We start from the raw sequence: 19,482 nt of genomic DNA on the forward strand, positions 1-19,482 counted from the left end.
TCCCTCCCACAGGATACAGTCCTCAGTGAACTTCTCCATTCCAGTGTGCTGAGGAGCAGTCCTCCCAGACTGCTGCAACCTGAGTCATTCTATGGGCAGACAGTCCTCCCAAACTGCTGTAGTGTGGTCGCTCTTCCATGGGGTGCAGTCCTCCAAGGACAGGCTGCTCCAGCCTGGGAGCAGGGCCCCCTCTCTCCACAGAGTCTCCCCTGGACCACAGCCTCCTCCAGGCATCCACCTGCTCCAGCACGGGCAGCTGGTGAATCCCTGCATCCCCCATGGATCCCCATGGGCTGCAGGGGCACAGCTGCTTCACCATGGTCTGCACCATGGCCTGCAGAGGAATCTCAGCTCCAGTGCCTGGAGCACCTCCTGCCCTCCTTCTGCACTGACCTTGGAGTCTCCATGTTGTTTCCTTCACATGTTCTTATCTCCTCCTCTTCTCTGGCAAGGAAGAACTCTGTCCATTTTGTTTTGTTATTCTTCTTAAATATGTTATCACAGAGACATTACCAACATCTCTAACTGGCCCAGGCTTGGCCAGCAGCATGTCCATCCTCAGAGCCACCAGGGATTGGCTCTGCCAGACATGGTGGAAACTTCTGGCAGCTTCTCACAGAAGCCGCCTCTGTGCCCCTGCTCTGCTACAATAAACCAGGCTGTGCAGAACCTGTTGTGCACTAGCTGTGCAAAACAGCTAGTTGTAAACTAGCTGCGCAAAACAGCTATTTAATTTCCAGGGCAGCATATTGATAAAATATGTAAAGTTCTTTTCAGCCAACTCACCAGTTTAGTTAATGTAGAAAGAACTCCTTTTCCTACACTTATAAATCTCAGGAATGGTTTTCTGCTGAGAGCTGCCATTTTGTGTGGTCTTGCATTCTTGAACATAGGGTAGTGTAAGTCAAAAGGCTGTATATCAGGCCATATGATAGGTGTGGAGACATGCTTCTTTTTTGTCAAGAACATGTAATATTTGTTTGAACTGCAAGATGAGTGGAAGGATGAAAAATTCATTATTTCTACTGTAATTTTTCAAGACAATTCTCTGTATTAGCAGCTTCGTGCACATAGAGCCTAAGGAATTATAACCCAGTGCTGCAAGTACTAGTGTTTGGCATGTAGAGAAGTCAGTGATCTTTACTAGGATGAAAATGGCACTCATTTATGTAATGGAAGACGGTGCTACAGAATTCGAAATTTAGAATCTAGTGTGTGTTGCATTGCAAAGATATGATCAGTAAATTTTCCTTCTTTATCATTATAGAGATGTATTTGATAAAAACATAGAGCTGGTACATAGTCCTTACTTAAGGTTAACTTTGGGCAGGGAGAATGCAGTTGTTGAATACTGTAGACCTAGGTTGTGAAACTCTGAACATAGGAACTTGGTTGAGTGTTCATTGAAATATTTGGGTTAATTGTCTTAGTTTAATTCTTAAAGCAACCCCAAGCCAGTGGATATGGTAGGAGATGGTTCAGTATTTTCTGGTGCATCATTCTCTTACTTGGATTGTTTAATCTTATGAATGATAAGTGACCTTACTAGCTTCTAACAGAGTTGATCAAGAGTTAATTGTTGCATTATTTAGCTGTGTTAGTCAATGGAGGCCAATATGACAAAACCATGACTTACTCAGCTATAAACAGCTATAACTTGTGCTTCTGGAGAGGTGTAAATGTTTGCAGAACTGGGCTGCATTAACATTATGAAAGAGGCATTAACAGTAAGTTTGTTCATCCTTAATTTTGCCTAAGGTAAGGCTATTAGGTTCCTCCTAAAACATGCAAGTCATATCCCTTGATATAAGTGAAATTTTTGTGCAAATATGTTTTATGTTTGACTGGTTGCTGAAACTTCACTCTGACATATATGTACCTCGTATAGCAGTTTCTTGTTGCACAGATTTGTGTCGTGTAACTGCCTGAGTTCACTGTTGCACATTAATTTATTCAAAGCCTTGTTATGTGTAAGAGGAACTAAAATACAAATACAGTTCTGACAAACACACATAGGGAGATATGTCTTCTGCTAGGCTAAAGCTTCTTATTCTAGTGGAATAAATAGTCTTTATTTTGTACAGCTTTTGATAGATGCGTTAGATTACTTAACTTTTTTCCAGAGAAAAACAAAATTAGCTGCAACTTTTTAGCTATGTTGTTCTTTGGCATTTTTCATGTTTCAAAGATCTTATATGTGTTAATTTATGAATTGAAATGATTTCTTATTTTTTTTTAGGAATTTAGTCATAAAGCTACACTCTTGAAGAATGGCAAAATCAGAACCAGTAAAGGACAAATACTACAGAATCCAGTTCAGTGGGTTAAAGATATATTAGGAAGTGATATTTCTGTGACATGGAAGTATGTGTGGAATAAGGTAGGCCTGATTTGATTCCCAAAGTTAGCAATAATGAATGACTGTAACAGGTTTCACTAATCTAATCTCCTTACTGTTATTAAAGCAAAAGAGAGTACAAGCCTGAACTTTAAATATCATCTCACTTTTAATGAATGAGCAGCAAAAAGTGCTGTAGCTACATAGTTGTATAGTGAAGTCATCATGAATGTTGAAAGAACATGAAATGCTCACACTGTAAGTTAAAAGGAATTTGAAAGAGTTGCTTTAAAGATGACTAAGACTGATAAAAAAAACTAAAAGGTAGTTTGAACAAAAAGGAACAAACTTACTGAAACATCAGGGTGTCATGCATGATTGTTGCATAAATACTGGCAGAGTTTAAAGGGTATTACAGATGGGCTGTATTATGCTAGGGGTTTTTTTCAATTAGAATTCAAATTAGCATAATTTCTTCTTGATCTTGACAGATGCAGATTAGGTTTATAAGTGCATAAACTCAGTTTTAAAAGGAAAGTGAGGTTTCTACACCTATCAGAAAAAAACCCTAAAAAATACTAATTAAAGCAATCAGTTATCCATCTAGATTTATTTTTACAGGTTACATATCTTGGGACAGAATTGTCAAAATTTAGTGTTGGTGAAACGTCAGTTTCCAGCGACTTGGAGTTACCAGCACAGAAAGGAAATCCTTTGGGTACGTACCACTTAAAATCTAATAGTCTTCATAACTGGAAGCAGAAGAAAATGATTTCTAAAGGACTTAAAGACCAGAACCTCTATTGATTTCTAGTTTTTTTTCTTGGGTATATGGTTACCACTAATCTTAATCTTGAAATGTAAGTAGTGCCAAAATTTGTACACAAAGTCTAAAAAACTACACTTCCATAAACTTGTTGTGTGAAGGTAATAGTTACTAATTATTTGGTTGTTACGTAAAAAAAAAAGTAACATTTTATAATAGAATATTTCCTATAAAGTGAAGTTTTGAGTAAGCCATTTTAATATTTTTTTAGTCTATTGCCCAAGCAACACTAATAATTAGGAGGATACATAATTCTCTAGAAATAAATAGTCAAAAGAAACAAAGTGTATCAATATGACAAAATGACACTGAACAATTTTTTCAGAACTGCTTAGCAAACTTAAAGAACTTCAGTCTAATTTTGATAAGCAATGTATTCTCAGGGAAACACAAGTCCCTTTGACAGCCAGTTGTACTTGGAGTCCATAAAGCTTTTAGGCCTTTGGGATTGCTTCTGGTAATTTGATAAGACACTCCATTTCATGTGATCTGGATACCAGGGCTGGTCTGTTTTTAACATACTGAAAGTAAATTTAAAGATAATAGTTCAAAAGAGCTAACTTGGTATTCAAATTACTGTGTTCTACTGGTTTGCTTCAGGCTAAGAGCTTCCAGAGGGTGAGTTTATTTTTCCTTGCTTCATTAACTTCAAGTTATACCAGGTGTAAGTGACTTAGATCTATATTTGGTTTCCAAACTTTTTTATAGGCCTTTGAAAATTTCACTAGCTCTTCTGAATTATTCGTATTGTGAAAAATTTATTACAAAGATTGTAACTTCTAGAACAGAGAAATCTGTTTATTGAAAAACTATTCTTGACCAAAAAAAAGTCAGTCTGAAGATCAGCAAGTGTTTTTCCCAGGTAGTCCAGGATCATCTGGAAAAGAGTATTTGAGGAAGTTTTTTGTGATATGTGATTTAAGATGACAGTAGCCACTGTCTAACTGTTAGTCTTAGATGGGAAGTTGAGAGGGCAAGTCAAAGTGTTCACAGTTTCAGTTCCATTTCAGATACTACATGGCCAGATATCTAGGACATTAAACAGTGCCTTAAATTGTTTCAGAAGAGGATTAATCTCCAGGGTTGTTTTGTGAGTACAGTTCTGCTCATTGGACAATCTTCAAATGGTTTCCAAGCTCAGTTCATGAGTTACCTTGTTCCAAGGTAACAGGCACTTTGCCTGCAGCCAGCCTGCTCAAAAGCAGAGGAAAGTTTGCTGGTGTGGATGTGAACTATTCTGTACTGCTTGCCTGGAGACATAGAGTGCCCAAGCAGTCTTCTATCTTTCTAATATGCTTAGGGCCTGTGTGTATTGTATAGTAGAAGATTTTTCTGCTTTTCAAAGAACCAAACTTCTTTTTTTGCTTTTTTCATTATTGATTTTTTTTCTGTGTGTCTCAGAGCATTGTTAAAAAAGAAGATTGGGGCCTGGGAATTTGAGCAATTTTGGAGGATAATGCTATTATTTTTAATACTCCTCCCTCACTCTCCTTGTAACTTCCCGTACCTTGGCTCAGTGTTCATTGAGTTACTGTATGAAGAGCATGGAGAAGTGGGAAGAAAATGATATATGATAGTGGCTACACCTAGCCATCTTGGTGTAGAATAGAAAGAAGCAGCTACCAATGAAATTTTTGTACAGCCCAGTTTAGGAAGCATGTCTTAGGAACCTCTGCCAAATCAAGGCCCTTTGGTGAGAAGAGAAGGAGTTGCTGTTCTGTGGTGGCTAACACAATAAATGGTCCAGTTTTTCAGCTTGGTTGAGATTTATAAGTTGCTTCAACGTTTATATAGCATCAGACTTCGAGGTACCTTAGGGGTATTAGTAAAAAACCTTGAAAAGCCCATGAAGTAAAGCAGTCCCAGACCAATGCAAGTATGTAGTAGAAGCACTAGAGATTGCAATTTTGGAATTGGTCATCCAAGTCCTAACTGAATTTTATTTTATGTACCTTCTTTGAGTCCGAGTCTTCAGTCTCTCCTAGGATCATGCTAGCAGAAAGCAAGAATTACTGTATTCAAGCCTGAGTGAGAAGTAAACATTAAGCAAATGAGCAGTACTCTTGGACTATCTGTATGCAGGAAAACAGAATAAACAGTTATTTTATAGATTAGAATTCCTTCATGCTTTCTGATACTTGTCATAATGTTTGTTAAAAATTACCAAGAATAACAGGGATTCAGAAGCAGATGTCAGCTGAAGAACAGATTTAAGTTGACAAGCAAATGTTGGTGTTAGGTATTTCACATTGAAATTCCAGCAAAGTGGCTTAAAATAAAAGCTTATTCAGTTGTTACAGTAAGTGTGATGTGCACATTCATTTTGCAGATTGCTATTTCAGGAAGACAGCATGACTAGTCCAATTGTTTTGCATAGGCAATCCCTTACTGCCTTTAACAACCATTAGCCACCTGTAAAGATTAAAATAGCTCTTGTTCACGTGTAGTTCATGAAAGGTCCCAAAGTTGTATGGAAGAAGAGTGTTTTCAAGGGAATCCAAATGATTTCTTAATGGCTGAACCATAAACTGTTTTGAAAGGTTTATGCTCGTGTTATTTGAGGTATGGAGTATTAAATTTTAAACTAAACTCAGGAGGAATGCTGAAAGCAAGTGGGAAGGTTGTGCTATGATTGTATGTGATATGGTGTGTTTCTGTTTTCCTTGAGGCAAGCAATGAAACGCATACATTTAGTAGGCTACTTTTTAAGTTAGAGTTTTAAGGTGTCTGTTGCAATTTTGCCAAGGAAGATATAGATGTAAACACCCTCAAAAAACAAGCCCCAGTCATCTTATAGCAGCAACTGCTGGGTTCGTAAAGGAGCAAAGGAAAGTTTGCCCTTATATGTGTTAGGTGATATAAGGCTAAGTGAAAATACAAAGAAACAAATTAAGAAAAATAAAAATCATAACTTCTCTGTGCATTAAACCATCAGTGTTAAGAGACACTTCTTGTTCCTTGAACAGAAGTATCTTTTCATGCTCCTAGGAAAGAATTTTATCACAAGGAGCCACCAGCACTATCAGAATCGTGGTAGTGGCTCCATTGCTCAGCCTCTTGGAAGATTTGACCTGAGTAATATGCAGCCAAACGCCACATCCCTGCCACAAACACAAGTTGTGAGAGCTGTGTGCTGAAGGAGAAGCAGCTGTTGCCAGGGAATTTATGAGTGAGTGTTTTTTAGCAGTCTAGAAAACCTAATGGTGGATGCAAGGGCTATGCAAGAGATATGAGAGGCAAAAAAAAGTAGGTGGCATGGAATTGATTTGTGTGTGGGAGGGAAAGAGTGCTGGGGAAAAATGGTTACACTTCTGAGGGTTTAGGTTAGATCTAAATGACCCAATAGCAGCGTTTTTCATAGCTCAATATGGTCAGCTCTTAGAATTGAGCAATTAGAAACATTTTGCTGTTTTGGTGTAGTTAACAAAATAACTTTGTGTCATTTTGAGTACTCAGTTTAATGTCTCAAAAAAATAGCATGGAGAAATGTCTTCTTGATTTAGGTGGAGAAATATGATACATAAGCATTGCTAAATGATCTTGTGTAATCTAATTTAGAGGGTGGTGTGGAAATGCTTCTGAAGATGCTTTGACCTTTATGTAGTTGACAAAGCTTGTAACTCTGTGTTTTCAGTATTGCATTTTACATTGATTGCACTTTAAACTCCATCTGTAATACTTGTATGATTTGAACAGTGCCTATTGCACTTCATTTGGTATTTTTGCCTCTACTGCTTTTGATTACACTATGGAGGGATGACCCTGACTCACCACAGTGCAAAGTTGGAGTGATCAGCTCAAACCCCAGTGCCAGATAATACTGCCCTGGCGAGAGTAACAGTGCCAAGTCAGGTCTGCCGTGGGAGGCAGTAAGACAGGAAACAGAAGTGAATCTAGTCTTTGTCAGTTGCTGGAAACTAAAAGTGCGTCCATATTTTAAAGCAATTCTTAATGCTTGTGTACATAGGCTCTACAGTTACCTTGCAAGGATTAAACTGAGAAACCTCTGGAGAAAATGCTTTGTTATCTTTTTTTTTTTAAAATAGAAGCAAACAGGCTTCGTATCTTAAATGACAGATCAGAATATTTGGAGGAAGGTGGTCTGTAAAGGTACAAAAAATAAATTCTGTAGTAGATTGCTACATTTATTTATATCAAAAAACCCAGATTTAACTGCTCTTTGATATTAATTGAAAAGTAACAAAGACTATGGTTTGTAGAAGTTATGTATCTCTGCTGAACAAATGAACAGCCAGATTGACATTTTCTCAAATATGCCTGCTATTTGTGTTCTGCTTGGCAAAATAATGGTCTTGCAGCGTATAAAGTCACTGTCACTCAACCATCTAGGTGCTCAGTCCTGAATGGAAACAGTTACAGCAAGAGTGTAGAGTTATAGTGTAGCAAAAGTTACCATTAACAGACAGTGGAGATAATACAAAATTAAAGATACATGTTATTAAAAAAATTAACAAACTGTGCATTTACAGTTGTTCCATATATAATTTTTTGTTCATACCTACTTTAATTACTTTGTCAATTGAAGAAAAAAGGCTGCTGAACATGCGGTATAATACGTAAAAAATTATCTACCATCTCAGTTTTGACATCTCTGCCTTGTGAATCTCAAATCTTTTCTGTGGAAGTCTAAATATAAGCTTCTCAAGTTTCACAGTTTGACCTTTTTTTAAAATGAACTATAAAAAGAAAACTCCTATTTCTGAAGGAAATTCCTTTGCAAGCATATCAGGATGAGTGCTTCAATCAGTCTCTTAAATGAAATTTTGTAAGTGCTATGAGAAGGCTCATAACCCATAGATGGTTTTACTGTATTGGTTTGTCCTCTAGTTCTGTTTCCAAAGAACTAGGCACATACACAATGCCACCGCTGTTTTACTTTGTGCTAAATCAAATCTGAAGGTAAAGCTCAGCTGTATAAGTTGGCTTTAAACTAGTTTACTTTGTGGGCTTTACTAGTCCTGGAGAATGATAGAAGGGTAATCAATTTCAGTTTTCTTGATGGTCAGTTGTCCTCTCTTGTACACCAGTATAAAGTTGTGATGCTGAAATGGTTGTCTTAACAGAAGAGCATTTAAATCCTCGTGAAACATTCCAGATAAATGAAACTTAGCTATTATATATGTCAGCTCCTAAACAAGTGTAAAATCAAGCTACTAGAAAACACTGCATGTGCATATTTGCAACAGTCTTCCATTATATTTTAAATTATAAACTTTTCAGGACAGGGATCTCATATGCATATTTGAATGGTTGAAGATACTTTGTAGCATAATCCAAACAACAAATCTAGCCCATTGTGAAATTAAATATTTTGTGCTGTAGTGTACTCCACATCAGAACCGTAGGTTCTGGTTAGGCTTAGACAGTTAGATCAGAAACTACTTTCACTAGAAAACTTTACTATTGTCTTCTTCGTGTTTTTGAAGGAAAACAGGAAAAGATGGTGAATAACATTAATGTTTGAGAAGTCAAGATGTAATAAACCAGAGTTTATTATTTCTGACAAAAATAGCATGGCTTAAGGAACTTGATTCTGTATATCTGAATTTTTTGGACTGGGTATTATTGAAGTAGTAGCTTATCATACTATTAATAATGGCAACAGTGATGTGAAAGAGAAGTACTTGAAATATTTAAAAATCCCCAGTGAACAAACCATATACAAACAAAAAACAAAACCCTGACATCTCATATGTGTTTTTTCTTCCTTACCTATAGTAGAATATTCATCAACTACCTATGTCCCCATTTATGTGACTCTAAAAGACAGGGAGATTAACTATATATTCTTTGTATTTTGTACTTGGAAAGAAAAGTGAGATTGTAGACAAAAATGTCTGTCCATAGTATTTTTCAGTCTTGGGGGGATTTCAACGTGCAACTATTATACTGTTCTCTCTTCTTTATGGCTTACGGACAAAATACTTGAAAGTACTTTTCAGAACTGTAAAGTTCCAGGCAATTGCTTTATGTGCTTTACAAAGAAGTGCATAGTTCTGTCTGCAGAATTTACAAAGCAGTATTTTCTAGTAACTGCATACCTTGGCTGAGGTATAGGCTTCCTTCATCTTGCTTTCCAAAATCCTCTACCTGCTGTTATTTGACTGTCAACAGGGTAGGAGGTAAAATGTCACATGAGTGATTCAGACTTGAGCTGTGTGGCTAGCAAGAGCCAAAACAAAATCATTTTTCAGAGGGACAAAAATTGTGGGTGGGCAGAGGAGGGTAGGGGAAGAAACAACTATGAGGGACTGCATGCCATGGAAACCAATTCTAAGTATCTGATGTCTGTATTTCTTACCTGTAAGCCAGATTTGTCTGACATTGGAAAATTACTTCAGAAGAAACCAGATGATACTGTGATTGCACAGAATCATAGACTAACATAGGTTCAGTAGGACCTTTGGAGGTCTTCAGTCCAACTTTCTGTTCAAAGTAGGACCAGTTTCCAAATTAGATAAATTTGCCTTGTCCAGGCAAATTCTGCATATTTTCAGGGATGGGTATTCCTATGCTTAACCATGCTCAGGATGAATTTTTCCCCAGTATCTAGTGGGAAACTTGCTTTTTAAAACTTTTGCCCCTTTTTGTGATACAGAAACTGTGTTCTCCTGAGAAGTCCTGCCAGAGTACTTAAAACCGGCTCCTAGCTGAGTGCTTTTTACATTGGCTTTCTGGGTTTTTTACTTTGTGAAACAAGTGGTAAAAGAGTCCTTTGGTAACAGACCTATCTTTTTACTTATTCAGGTGCACTATAGCATTTTCATCTGCTTTGGTGGTCCTGTGGAGACTGAGAGAAGACTGAGACAAAAAGAACTGTTGTAGATTATTTTCCTGGAGCACATCTTTTCTTGTCTTAGTTATGAAAGCAAATAAATGCAAGGCAGTGTGAGCCACGTCAGCCTTCAAGAGGCACTGGCTTCTGCCTGCTGCTTTGCTTTAAACAAACAAGACAGACTGTTTTGACATCACATTGATAATATGAGGTGAAAATATTTAGGAGATTATCTGATGATATTATCTTTGGAAGTGTTTGATTTTTATCACTTTTTTATCTGGTTGATGTTTTTTTTCAGGAATCACTTTTAACAAAGTTATGACAAAGCTTTTAAACCAAACAATTCAGTCTTTCAGTCACCATGTGATAATAGAGTAGGAGAGGCTCTAGCAGTTGTTCTGAGGTTATACATAAAACTCATAGAATAGTCACTCTAGATTTTACCAGTGCATGAAAAACAGGAGCTGTTGGTTTTTCAGAGCACTGTTCTGACCTGAACTGAAACTTGATTTATAACTTGTATTATGTTTCTTCCAACCTGCATTTCAGTCTGCTATAAACTGCAAGAATTTTAAAGTGTTCTGGTTTTAATTACCCAAGTTTGGAGCTGAAACTTTTAGTGCACCATCTTGGCACATTAAGTTCAGGTTTTCTAAAATGGTTAGAAATAATTTTAGAGAACCATTTTACTTTCGAATGAGTATACAAGTGAATCATTATATAATCAAGTCTACAACAATAACATAATAGGTTAAAAAAAAAGAATCATATGTTGGAAACCTACATACTCCTAGTCATACCAAGAAGTAGTCTCCTCCAATTATTTTTTAAACAATCCTTGGGTCTTTCCAGAATGGATACTAGTATATGATTTTGTTGATGTTGAGTACAAAATCATTAATATTGATATTTAAATACAGTGATGGACTTAATTGAGAAACTGAAAGGTCATCTGGACAGCTGTGTAAAAATATTTTCAATAGAAAATATATTTTTAATAAGAGAAATGGAACCAGCCATTCTGTTTTATTTTAGAAGTACTTATTTTACTTATTTAAAAATTCAGTCTTGAAGATAGATTCTTTCATGGGAGGATGTGCATAGTTCTCAGTTAGTATTGGCATGTATGTCAGTTATACTTCTCTCACCTTTTGGGGATAAAATCATTTTACATCTATAGCAAAAAAGAGCTACTAAGATGTAAATTGTCATTTTGTGTCCCTGAGAGACTATTGAAACATTTCTGGATTTCTAAAATACATTGGTGGACTTGACTTTGACATATTGTTAAATGAATAATGTAACAATATCTTGATGCACCAATCCAAGATACCTGAAAAATAATAATTCAGTATATGTCACATAATAAGCATTTGTTACTGTGTAACAGCCATATACTCCAGGATATGTAGGGAAAAAAACAGTTACTATATAAGAACATGATTACACATAAGGTTAATGAAAAATAATATATTTGTATCACTTATCTGGGTAATGCTCTAAAGAAGCCTATAAAGCAGTATTTCTGTTGTACATTTTTCAGACATTTAGAAACAGATGTACTATTAACGGTGTGTCTTGAAAAAGCATAACATCTTTAGGTTCATTTGTGGGAATAATACTTTCTACCATATGAAACATAGTTTAAGAATTCAGCATAAACATTGAAACTGATGCTTTAGAATAAAAGGCATAAATACTTGGTTTCTAATCATATCTGCAAGTCCTTTTACTATGCAGACACAGTGCAAGAAGAAAGGCCACTGTTATGGAGCAGTTAGAAAAAAGAATCATTCTAAACACCTAATATTTTTTCTGCTTTATGACATTGCTTTTGCCAATATCGTTGGATACATAAACAGATCTTGAACTTCTGAGGAATACTATCCTTTATTGAGTGGAGAAAGTAATGTTTCTTTCTCAAATACACAATTTTATCTAGAAGGAATGGAATAAAATAATGAATTGTGAAAATATGAATTAAATTCCACATTACTGCTATATAGATTTCAGTTATGGGCAGATGGTGAACTGAACCTATAGATCATCCGTGATGAGTCCTGGATGATGTGTGAAGAAAGAAACCATAAGCTAAGGTACTATCAGGAGGTGCTGTATGTCCTTCTGACACTGTTATAGCTGTTCTATGAATGACCTGGTCATTATAGTCCATTAAGGAGCTTCCAAACGGAAATTATTTATTTATTACTATGATGCTATAAATAACCTTTGATTTTTTTCTGTAATTATCCATGCAAAAAATGCAGTGTGCATGATTTAGGTCACTTGATAGATTAATTCTTGGGGAAAAGATACTTTCAGCATTGGGATGGAGATGAACACAAAGGATCAAAATGCAGGTAGTCAAAATTCCTGCTGGCCTGTATCTTGTCGTGGATGGACACCACTTTAACTTTAGGTGTCTGACTGATATGATTGATCTGTTCATTAGAAGAGGATGTCTCCTTACTGATTGGTTTGTAAGGACAGAGACTGTGGACTCCAGCATTTACAAGAGAAAAACAGAACTGACATCTATATCATGTGAAGTGAATCAAGAACTCTGGGGAGACGTGAAAAAAGTGAATGCATTTAGAGGAAAATAAATAAATAAATAAATATATTACTGGGAAAATATTGTGGTTTGTAAGATAAAGTTCTGGTCTTAGAATGGCAATCTGTCCACACACATCTGTTTTTCCAAAATACCAGGTCTTGACCAGCTTTTCTTTCCATTTGATAGATCATGAATACCAATTTTTAAAAACCTTAAGAGCACAAAAGGCAGTTACTTGCTTTCAGTAAAGTCTCAGGAGAATATTAAGTGAAATAAGTTCTTGATGTGTCTGCAACCGAAACCACTGATACATTCCAATCTTAGGAGAAAAAAGAGCTATATGTACCATGCCATGTGTGTGGGTTAAAGGTAAAAAATGCATAGGAAAGCTTTAGTTTTGGTCTAAACTAGACAAAAGCTCATATTCCTCTAACTGAGATTTCTTCTTCTTCCTGAATAATTGTAGAATATAGTGAACCAGTACCATGTCGAACTGCCCTGGTGAACTTTTCAGCTTAGTTACTAAATTTCAGGTGTTAATCCAGGTTTTAGTGTCCAGGTTCAGTGTAATAGGTAATGGGAACACTTAATCCAAAAGAAAAGTTATTTTCAAAATTATCACTAGCATGGGCAGAACTATTGTGCCTCAGTCCAGTAGCAACCTTTATTTAAAGATTCAGAAGGCCCAAAAATGTTGTTTACAGGAGCTGCTGGCTGTCATTTCTGAGGCCTTACTTGGTCTGAATAGACAGTGCCTGTTGGAACTCTTGGGTTGTGACTGATCTTTTCTAAGTTCTTGAGAGGAGTGTGGATAAGGCCTAAGAAACTTGAAAGCACTTAAGACAGATTTTTCTTCTATTAATATTCCGCTGTGGCAGTTTAGATCAAATGCTGTCACCTTTAAGTGTGTTGTTCTTAGATCTTCTCTTTGTTTATGCATTTGTAGCCTGTGTCTAGGCTAGTTGTTCTGAACCAGATCCTTTTGAGTCTCAAAAGAATAAAGTCTCCTGTGGCTTTGCCAGATACTGCAAATCAGTTCATCTTTCCCTCAGATCTGATAATTATCATTAGGTGTTTCATAGAAGCATTTAAATTTGATTTACTGATGCTTGTAAAATTACTCAAATATGTTGACTAAACTGCAAGAGCATTTAAATTATTTTACAGATAATTTACAACAGTAAGATAATTGTAAATTACATAACCCATTTTTTGGATACTTTCTGTACTTTCTTGCTTGGGAAGAATAAGGTAGATACTAGTGGGATTTTTAAGGCCTGATCTTTCAGGAGCTATTTGAATGATCAGAAAATGGTGACTCTGCACTGAAGTGACAATTTTCTCTTCACTGACTAACACTTATGCAACTGGAGATTATAGTCTGACATTTGTGTAGTTGCCATTAATGGAAATTCTCCTCAAGTACAATTTTCAGATTCATAACAGCCACAGCAGACAAGGACTGCTAGAGATGCAACAAAATGGAAACACAAGTTGAAAATATTTAGAGTGGTTTCAAAACTCTAAGACTAAAATGGATGCCTTCAAAGACAGAAGGGATATTGATAAGCAGGATGGAAAAGCTGTCAAGAGATAACGTGTTTTCCCCATATTTATGGAAGAAAACCTCTCATTCTGATATTGATACTTTATCTTGCTGTTCCAGAAGATGATAGAAGACTGACAGAATAGGACAGCAAGGGTGGAAAAGCAGAGAAAGGACATGCTTGTATGTCTAAATTTACTAAGTTTGCTTCTGTACCTGAGGCACTGAGTTTTGGATAACAGTATAGGAACCTTTCTTGGCTGCTTACAGCCTCTAAACTGCCAGTCTTTTTTAAGGGGATTAGAGTTAAAGTCAGCAAAGTGCAGGAACAAAACATCAAAGTGGATATCAGAAGATTAAATATAGTAGCAGAGGGAGAGAGAAAGGGGAGAAAGACTTGAGAAAGAAAAATGCACAGGAAAAGAAATCATTGGTGTCAGAGGAAGAAACACGGGAACCAAAATACTGATTCATACCTACTGGGGAAAATTACTGTCTGTGGATATAGAAACTTTTTTATCCAACACTGGTGTCAGAACTGAGAAAGGCAGCTTTGGGATGTACAAATTACTGTGGTTTTGCTAGATGTTGACAGTTATCTAAAATTACTGAGAAGTGGAGAATACAGAGATTAGATATGTTAATTGTTCACTTAGGTAAAGTACTTATGGTGGAATAGTGATGTTCAATTGACAAAATGTTAATCCAGTAGGTAAAACATAAATTTCACACAAAGGAATCAACAAAGAAAGCTGTTATGCTCAAAAAGGTGACTTCAATATATGTATTTGGTCTTATCTCTCTTACAATTCACATTTGAGTTGAGAATTTTTAGTCAGTAAGTTAAATCATTGCAGTACGGAGAAGAGCCTTTCCAAAGTAAGAAAATAGCATCTTTTCTCTAATTATGATCTATCAATACAGGATGTTAAATTAGTTACAGGCTTTGCTAAGAATTTTCATTCTACTTACATACAAAATGTGGATATTTCAGAACAAAAAAAACCCATTTTTTCAACTAGAGCAGAAATCATGCCTATCATGCCATTGTATACTCAGTATTAATGAAAATGTTTCATCTCAGTTTCTGCCAGTTTATTTTCTTTTTAAAAAATCCCAGGCATACTTTAAGATCATTTTTACTTGAAGTTGGCTTTGAAACTGTTTTGTGATTTTTTTATTCAAGCATTCCTTGTACCTTTACAACGTCACTTCCAAAGGAGTGTGTAAGTTGGCTTCTTCTGGTGTGACTGACTGCTGCTTCATAAGCGTGAGGAGTGTTGTGATGTAACTTTCCACATAGGTCTGGTGTGCAGCCTGCCCATCTTTGTTGCAGTCAGTGATACTTAAATATATTCCAGATATCAGATCGTACATTTTATTCCATTATGTACTCTGTTATGTGTACTGAACATGCACTGAGCTTGTAAGACACACAAGACTCTATTTGCATCTCTGAACACCAACCTCTCTCTTCTAGTAGCAATTTGCTACTTGGCTGGCTTTGGGTGGTGTGCTCCTGGAACTCAGGAAATGGCAGGGAAATCGTCACCAAGACATGGAATTAAAAGGTGTAGCACCTGCATATAGCACTGTTTGTTTTAGCACTGGCACCACTGATGTTGTCCATTCAGTGAGTTTATTTTGCTTCTTTGAATCGATGTAGATGACAGAAATGAAAAGTGGTAGTAACAAAGAAAGAGAGCCCAGTAATAAGTACAAGTTTACTGGCCAACTGGTGTAGCTCCAAACGTGTTTTCTCTGCCTCTTGACAAGGATTTATCTTGACTGATCTAATAATCCTGAAATAAGTATCCTGGTTTGCTTCTTGAGGACACTTGAATGTTGTTGGACACAATATTTTGTTGAAGCTTGTTGTTTTGGTTTTGCTGTTGGTTTTTGTTGGTTTTTTTTAAACCATCTCCACTTTTCATGAGAGTTCTCTCTCTTGACACCATCTGCTATGTGTAACGGTTGTGCCCTCACTGGCAGTTTTCTGTATTGGGCTGGTTGTGGCAGCTCAGAAGCTGTGTTACTTTGTGCAAGGATGCTGAAGGGAAAAAGTGGAGATGAAAATGTATGAAAGCAAGTAACTCTGAAATCTGAAGCTCTGAGTGCATTTTGGAATCTGTGGTGTTACGGATCAATGTCTTCTAATATTTCTCACTGGTGGATCTTTACAATGTTACTTTGTTAGTGTTTTGTAACAGTGAGAAAAGTTCACTTTCTCATGTACTGACAAAAGTGCTTTAAATTTATGCATTGCAATAGTTAATTCAGTCCAGCAGATACTCAAATATTGAAAATACTTATGTTCAGTCCTGCAGTTTCTTCTATAAATGTCTACACATTATATCTTTTCATAAAGTTGTTTCAGGATGGGCATTTTCTGTGAGAGATTCCTTATTTTGGGAAAGTACAATGAACATGCCTCTTTGTAGATATACTACATGAAATTCAAGCAGTACTGAAGAGCAACTGCATTTTTCTATTATATAATTGGAGATGTCTGAGATGGCTAGCTTCCTAGGCTGGGCACCAGGAGATGTAGTGTGGCCCTTGTCTCATTGAGGACTGGGTCTGAGTGAGACAGACTGGTAAGATGTCACAAGTCTTACACCACAAGATTCCTGGGGCACATTACAGATTCTTAGGGATCACTAAGACTTGCAAGGTTCTGACACTCTACAAATACCTTTTTAGGTAATAGTGCCAGTGACTGCTTTTCATTAATCTATTTGCATTCATTTTCAACAGGGTCATCTGTCCAGCTCAACTCAGTGGAAAGCCTGACACATTTTCTTCAATTCAATGAGATAGTATTGCCATGTAAAGAGGAGTTTCTACCATGCTCTGCAATGGAAAAGTACTGGAATTTCTACAAGGAATGCAAAGATTTTGGATTCTAAAGACTTCTTGCATGCTAATGAATTTTTCTTTGCCATCACTTAAAAGTAAACATTTGAGCTTTTAGAACGAAGTACTTTGCTGCTGTCATTTTGATAAATCATTTGTACAGCACTTGGCATGATGGAAAATTTGTTTAGGTAAGTGAGGAACAGGGAAGTACTTAGTAGCAGGCAAAGATAACTGTATAGAACTGAGCAATATTTACTCTTGCACTGCAAGATTAAGAAATGGGGAAATAGATAGGATTTACACACTGATGCTCATTGTGAATTATATTCCAGGTTGATTACTTTTAAGTTGAACTTTTAAAGTTGAACTTTTTAAAATTAAGTTTTAATTTCAGATTAAAGTGACTGCCCATGCTTGATGGGGCAGGACAGAAACAGACAGGCATCAGCATTCACAGTCACTTCTTACACCTAAACCTGGAACTGCTGTAGCTGAGCATGTGCTGTCAGAAATGGCAGTGCATGTTTGTGTAGTAACATGAATTGTTAGGTTAGGCAAAAAATCAAGATGAGCAGCCTTGGAAATCATCATCAGCTTTGCTTTGTGTGGTGTGTATATATATATATGTATATATATGTATATATATATATACACATATATATATATATATATATATAAATTTGAGAAGGGGAAAAAGTGCTCAGAGAGGTTAAAAGAAGAATCTTAGCTGTTGGAAGTGCTCAGGAAAACTCCATTCATGTTCCAGCCAAATCTCTCTGATAGGCAGAAAATGTGCTGGCATATGACAGGAAATGCAATTAGCCTGTTTGTGGAACACTAATTTTTCCAGGTAACAGCCTCTCAGATATTCATCCCAATCTCTGAAGGATTTCTTTTCTTTTAATTTTACAATGTTTGAATCTGCTTTAGCAGCATATTTTTAACAGTTTTGACTGTTAAGAGAGTTATCTGCGTTCAAGTAATATTCTTGCTCTTTTGTTCTTTGGATTATAAGAGATGGAATAATAGTACTTGCTACTTCTAACTCCAGTGAATAGGATGGGAAGTATCTCCTGTTAATACATACTGTCAGCAAGCTATTTTGGAGTGTGAAGAGCTCTTCTGCAAAGATCTGATTAGTGTCTTAAACAGAAGTTGGTTTACAGAAGCGAGAGGGGTCTGATGTGCAGAGAGCTAGTACTATGCCCTAGGATGCATGAGCAGTCGTAGCCTAATGGGCTGTAAAGAATAAAGAAATGCCAGTGGCCTGGAAGTCAGAAAAGGTAAAAGCTGCTGAGTGACAGGTATTTTGTAAAGTCAGTTTCAAAAGTAAGAAAATGGAGGGTTCTCACAACTGCAGCAGCAAAACAAACCTGAAGGCATATTGTTTCAAAGGAAGTGCTTATTCAAATACTGCGCTTTCACCGAAAAGTAAAAGGTATTTGACTATTAAAATGACCTCTGAATTACATGTTTGTTTCACATTTTTTCTTTGTTGCAAGATGTCTAATAAAATTAATATACAAAACCCAGGAGAATTTGACAGCACTATTTTGGTCTATTATATTAATATGATTACATTACCTGAGGCAATCCTAAGATACAGTGACAGAAAATTAAATGAGCAAACTGAGCAAAGAGGTAAAAATGCAAAGTGATACATGAAAACCACTGTCTCTTAAAGTTGCTGTATGTAAAACTAATCTACCACTGAGGCTTTTTTCAGTTCTTAGTTGTATATAAGCGTCTTGAGAAAGGCATTAGCTTGACAACATACGGCTTAATATGACTAACAAATGTAGGATTCTGCTCCCCAAATCTTAAAACTGTGAATATTCTCCAATTTCCCTGCTGGAGTCCTTTGATTTTAATGTAAAGATCCATGAAGAGAGAAAAAACTTAAACCATCATGTTTTCTCAGGTTAAATTTATGCTTTTTAAGTCTACCTTTGCATAAAAGTATCAGTGGTTGTCACTGGTCAAAGATGGGCAGCTGTTAGTGATGCTAACTGCAGCAGAGTAACAAAGCTTCTACTCACAAGTGGCTGGTCCTCCTCCCAGCCCCTTCTGCTGCTTTCACAATTCAGTTCTTTTATTTAGTAGACCTCTTCTCCTCTCCTAGGCTGTGAATTAGCACTTACTTCATGTGGTGCAGGCTAAAGTAAAAAAGAATATAAAATGCAAATAGTAAGACGAAACTCCTGGCATTCTCACTGCTGTTAATATTCACACAGGGAATAAAAGGATGAAAAGGTGATGCAAAAAGCCAAAAATTCAGATTCATATTTCCACATAATTATTTATTTAGTTATTGCTGACATGGAATTTTAAAAAATCAGTGGAGAGATTAATACCAGTAAGGAAGAATGCAAGATTCAAAAGAATAGAATGAGTGAAGAGGAAGATAAGCAGCTGGGAGGCAGACAATATAACACAAGATACATCGGTTTTAAGGCCAGCAGGAACCAGTGTGACCTCCTGAGTAACAGGTCAGAGGTCATGAAACTCTGTAAGCAAGGGAAACACATGGAGAAGAGGAAAAAAGTAAAGGCAGGTG

At 36.4% G+C, this 19,482-nt stretch overlaps 1 protein-coding gene across 1 annotated transcript in view; it reads left to right on the forward strand.

Annotated features, from left to right (window-relative positions):
• ANKRD31 (ankyrin repeat domain 31) overlaps positions 1-17,195 on the forward strand; it is a 63,768-nt gene extending 46,573 nt beyond the window's left edge. The window contains exons 23-25 of the mRNA XM_064736778.1: positions 2,240-2,380; positions 2,960-3,056; positions 16,824-17,195. Coding sequence (XP_064592848.1) covers positions 2,240-2,380; positions 2,960-3,056; positions 16,824-16,975 — 390 coding nt within the window. The 3' untranslated portion in view covers positions 16,976-17,195. The remainder of the gene's footprint in view (positions 1-2,239; positions 2,381-2,959; positions 3,057-16,823) is intronic.
• The last annotated feature ends 2,287 nt before the right edge of the window (positions 17,196-19,482 follow it).

This window comes from Zonotrichia leucophrys, chromosome Z (assembly GCF_028769735.1).
Source record: "Zonotrichia leucophrys gambelii isolate GWCS_2022_RI chromosome Z, RI_Zleu_2.0, whole genome shotgun sequence".
Lineage (NCBI taxonomy): Eukaryota > Metazoa > Chordata > Aves > Passeriformes > Passerellidae > Zonotrichia > Zonotrichia leucophrys.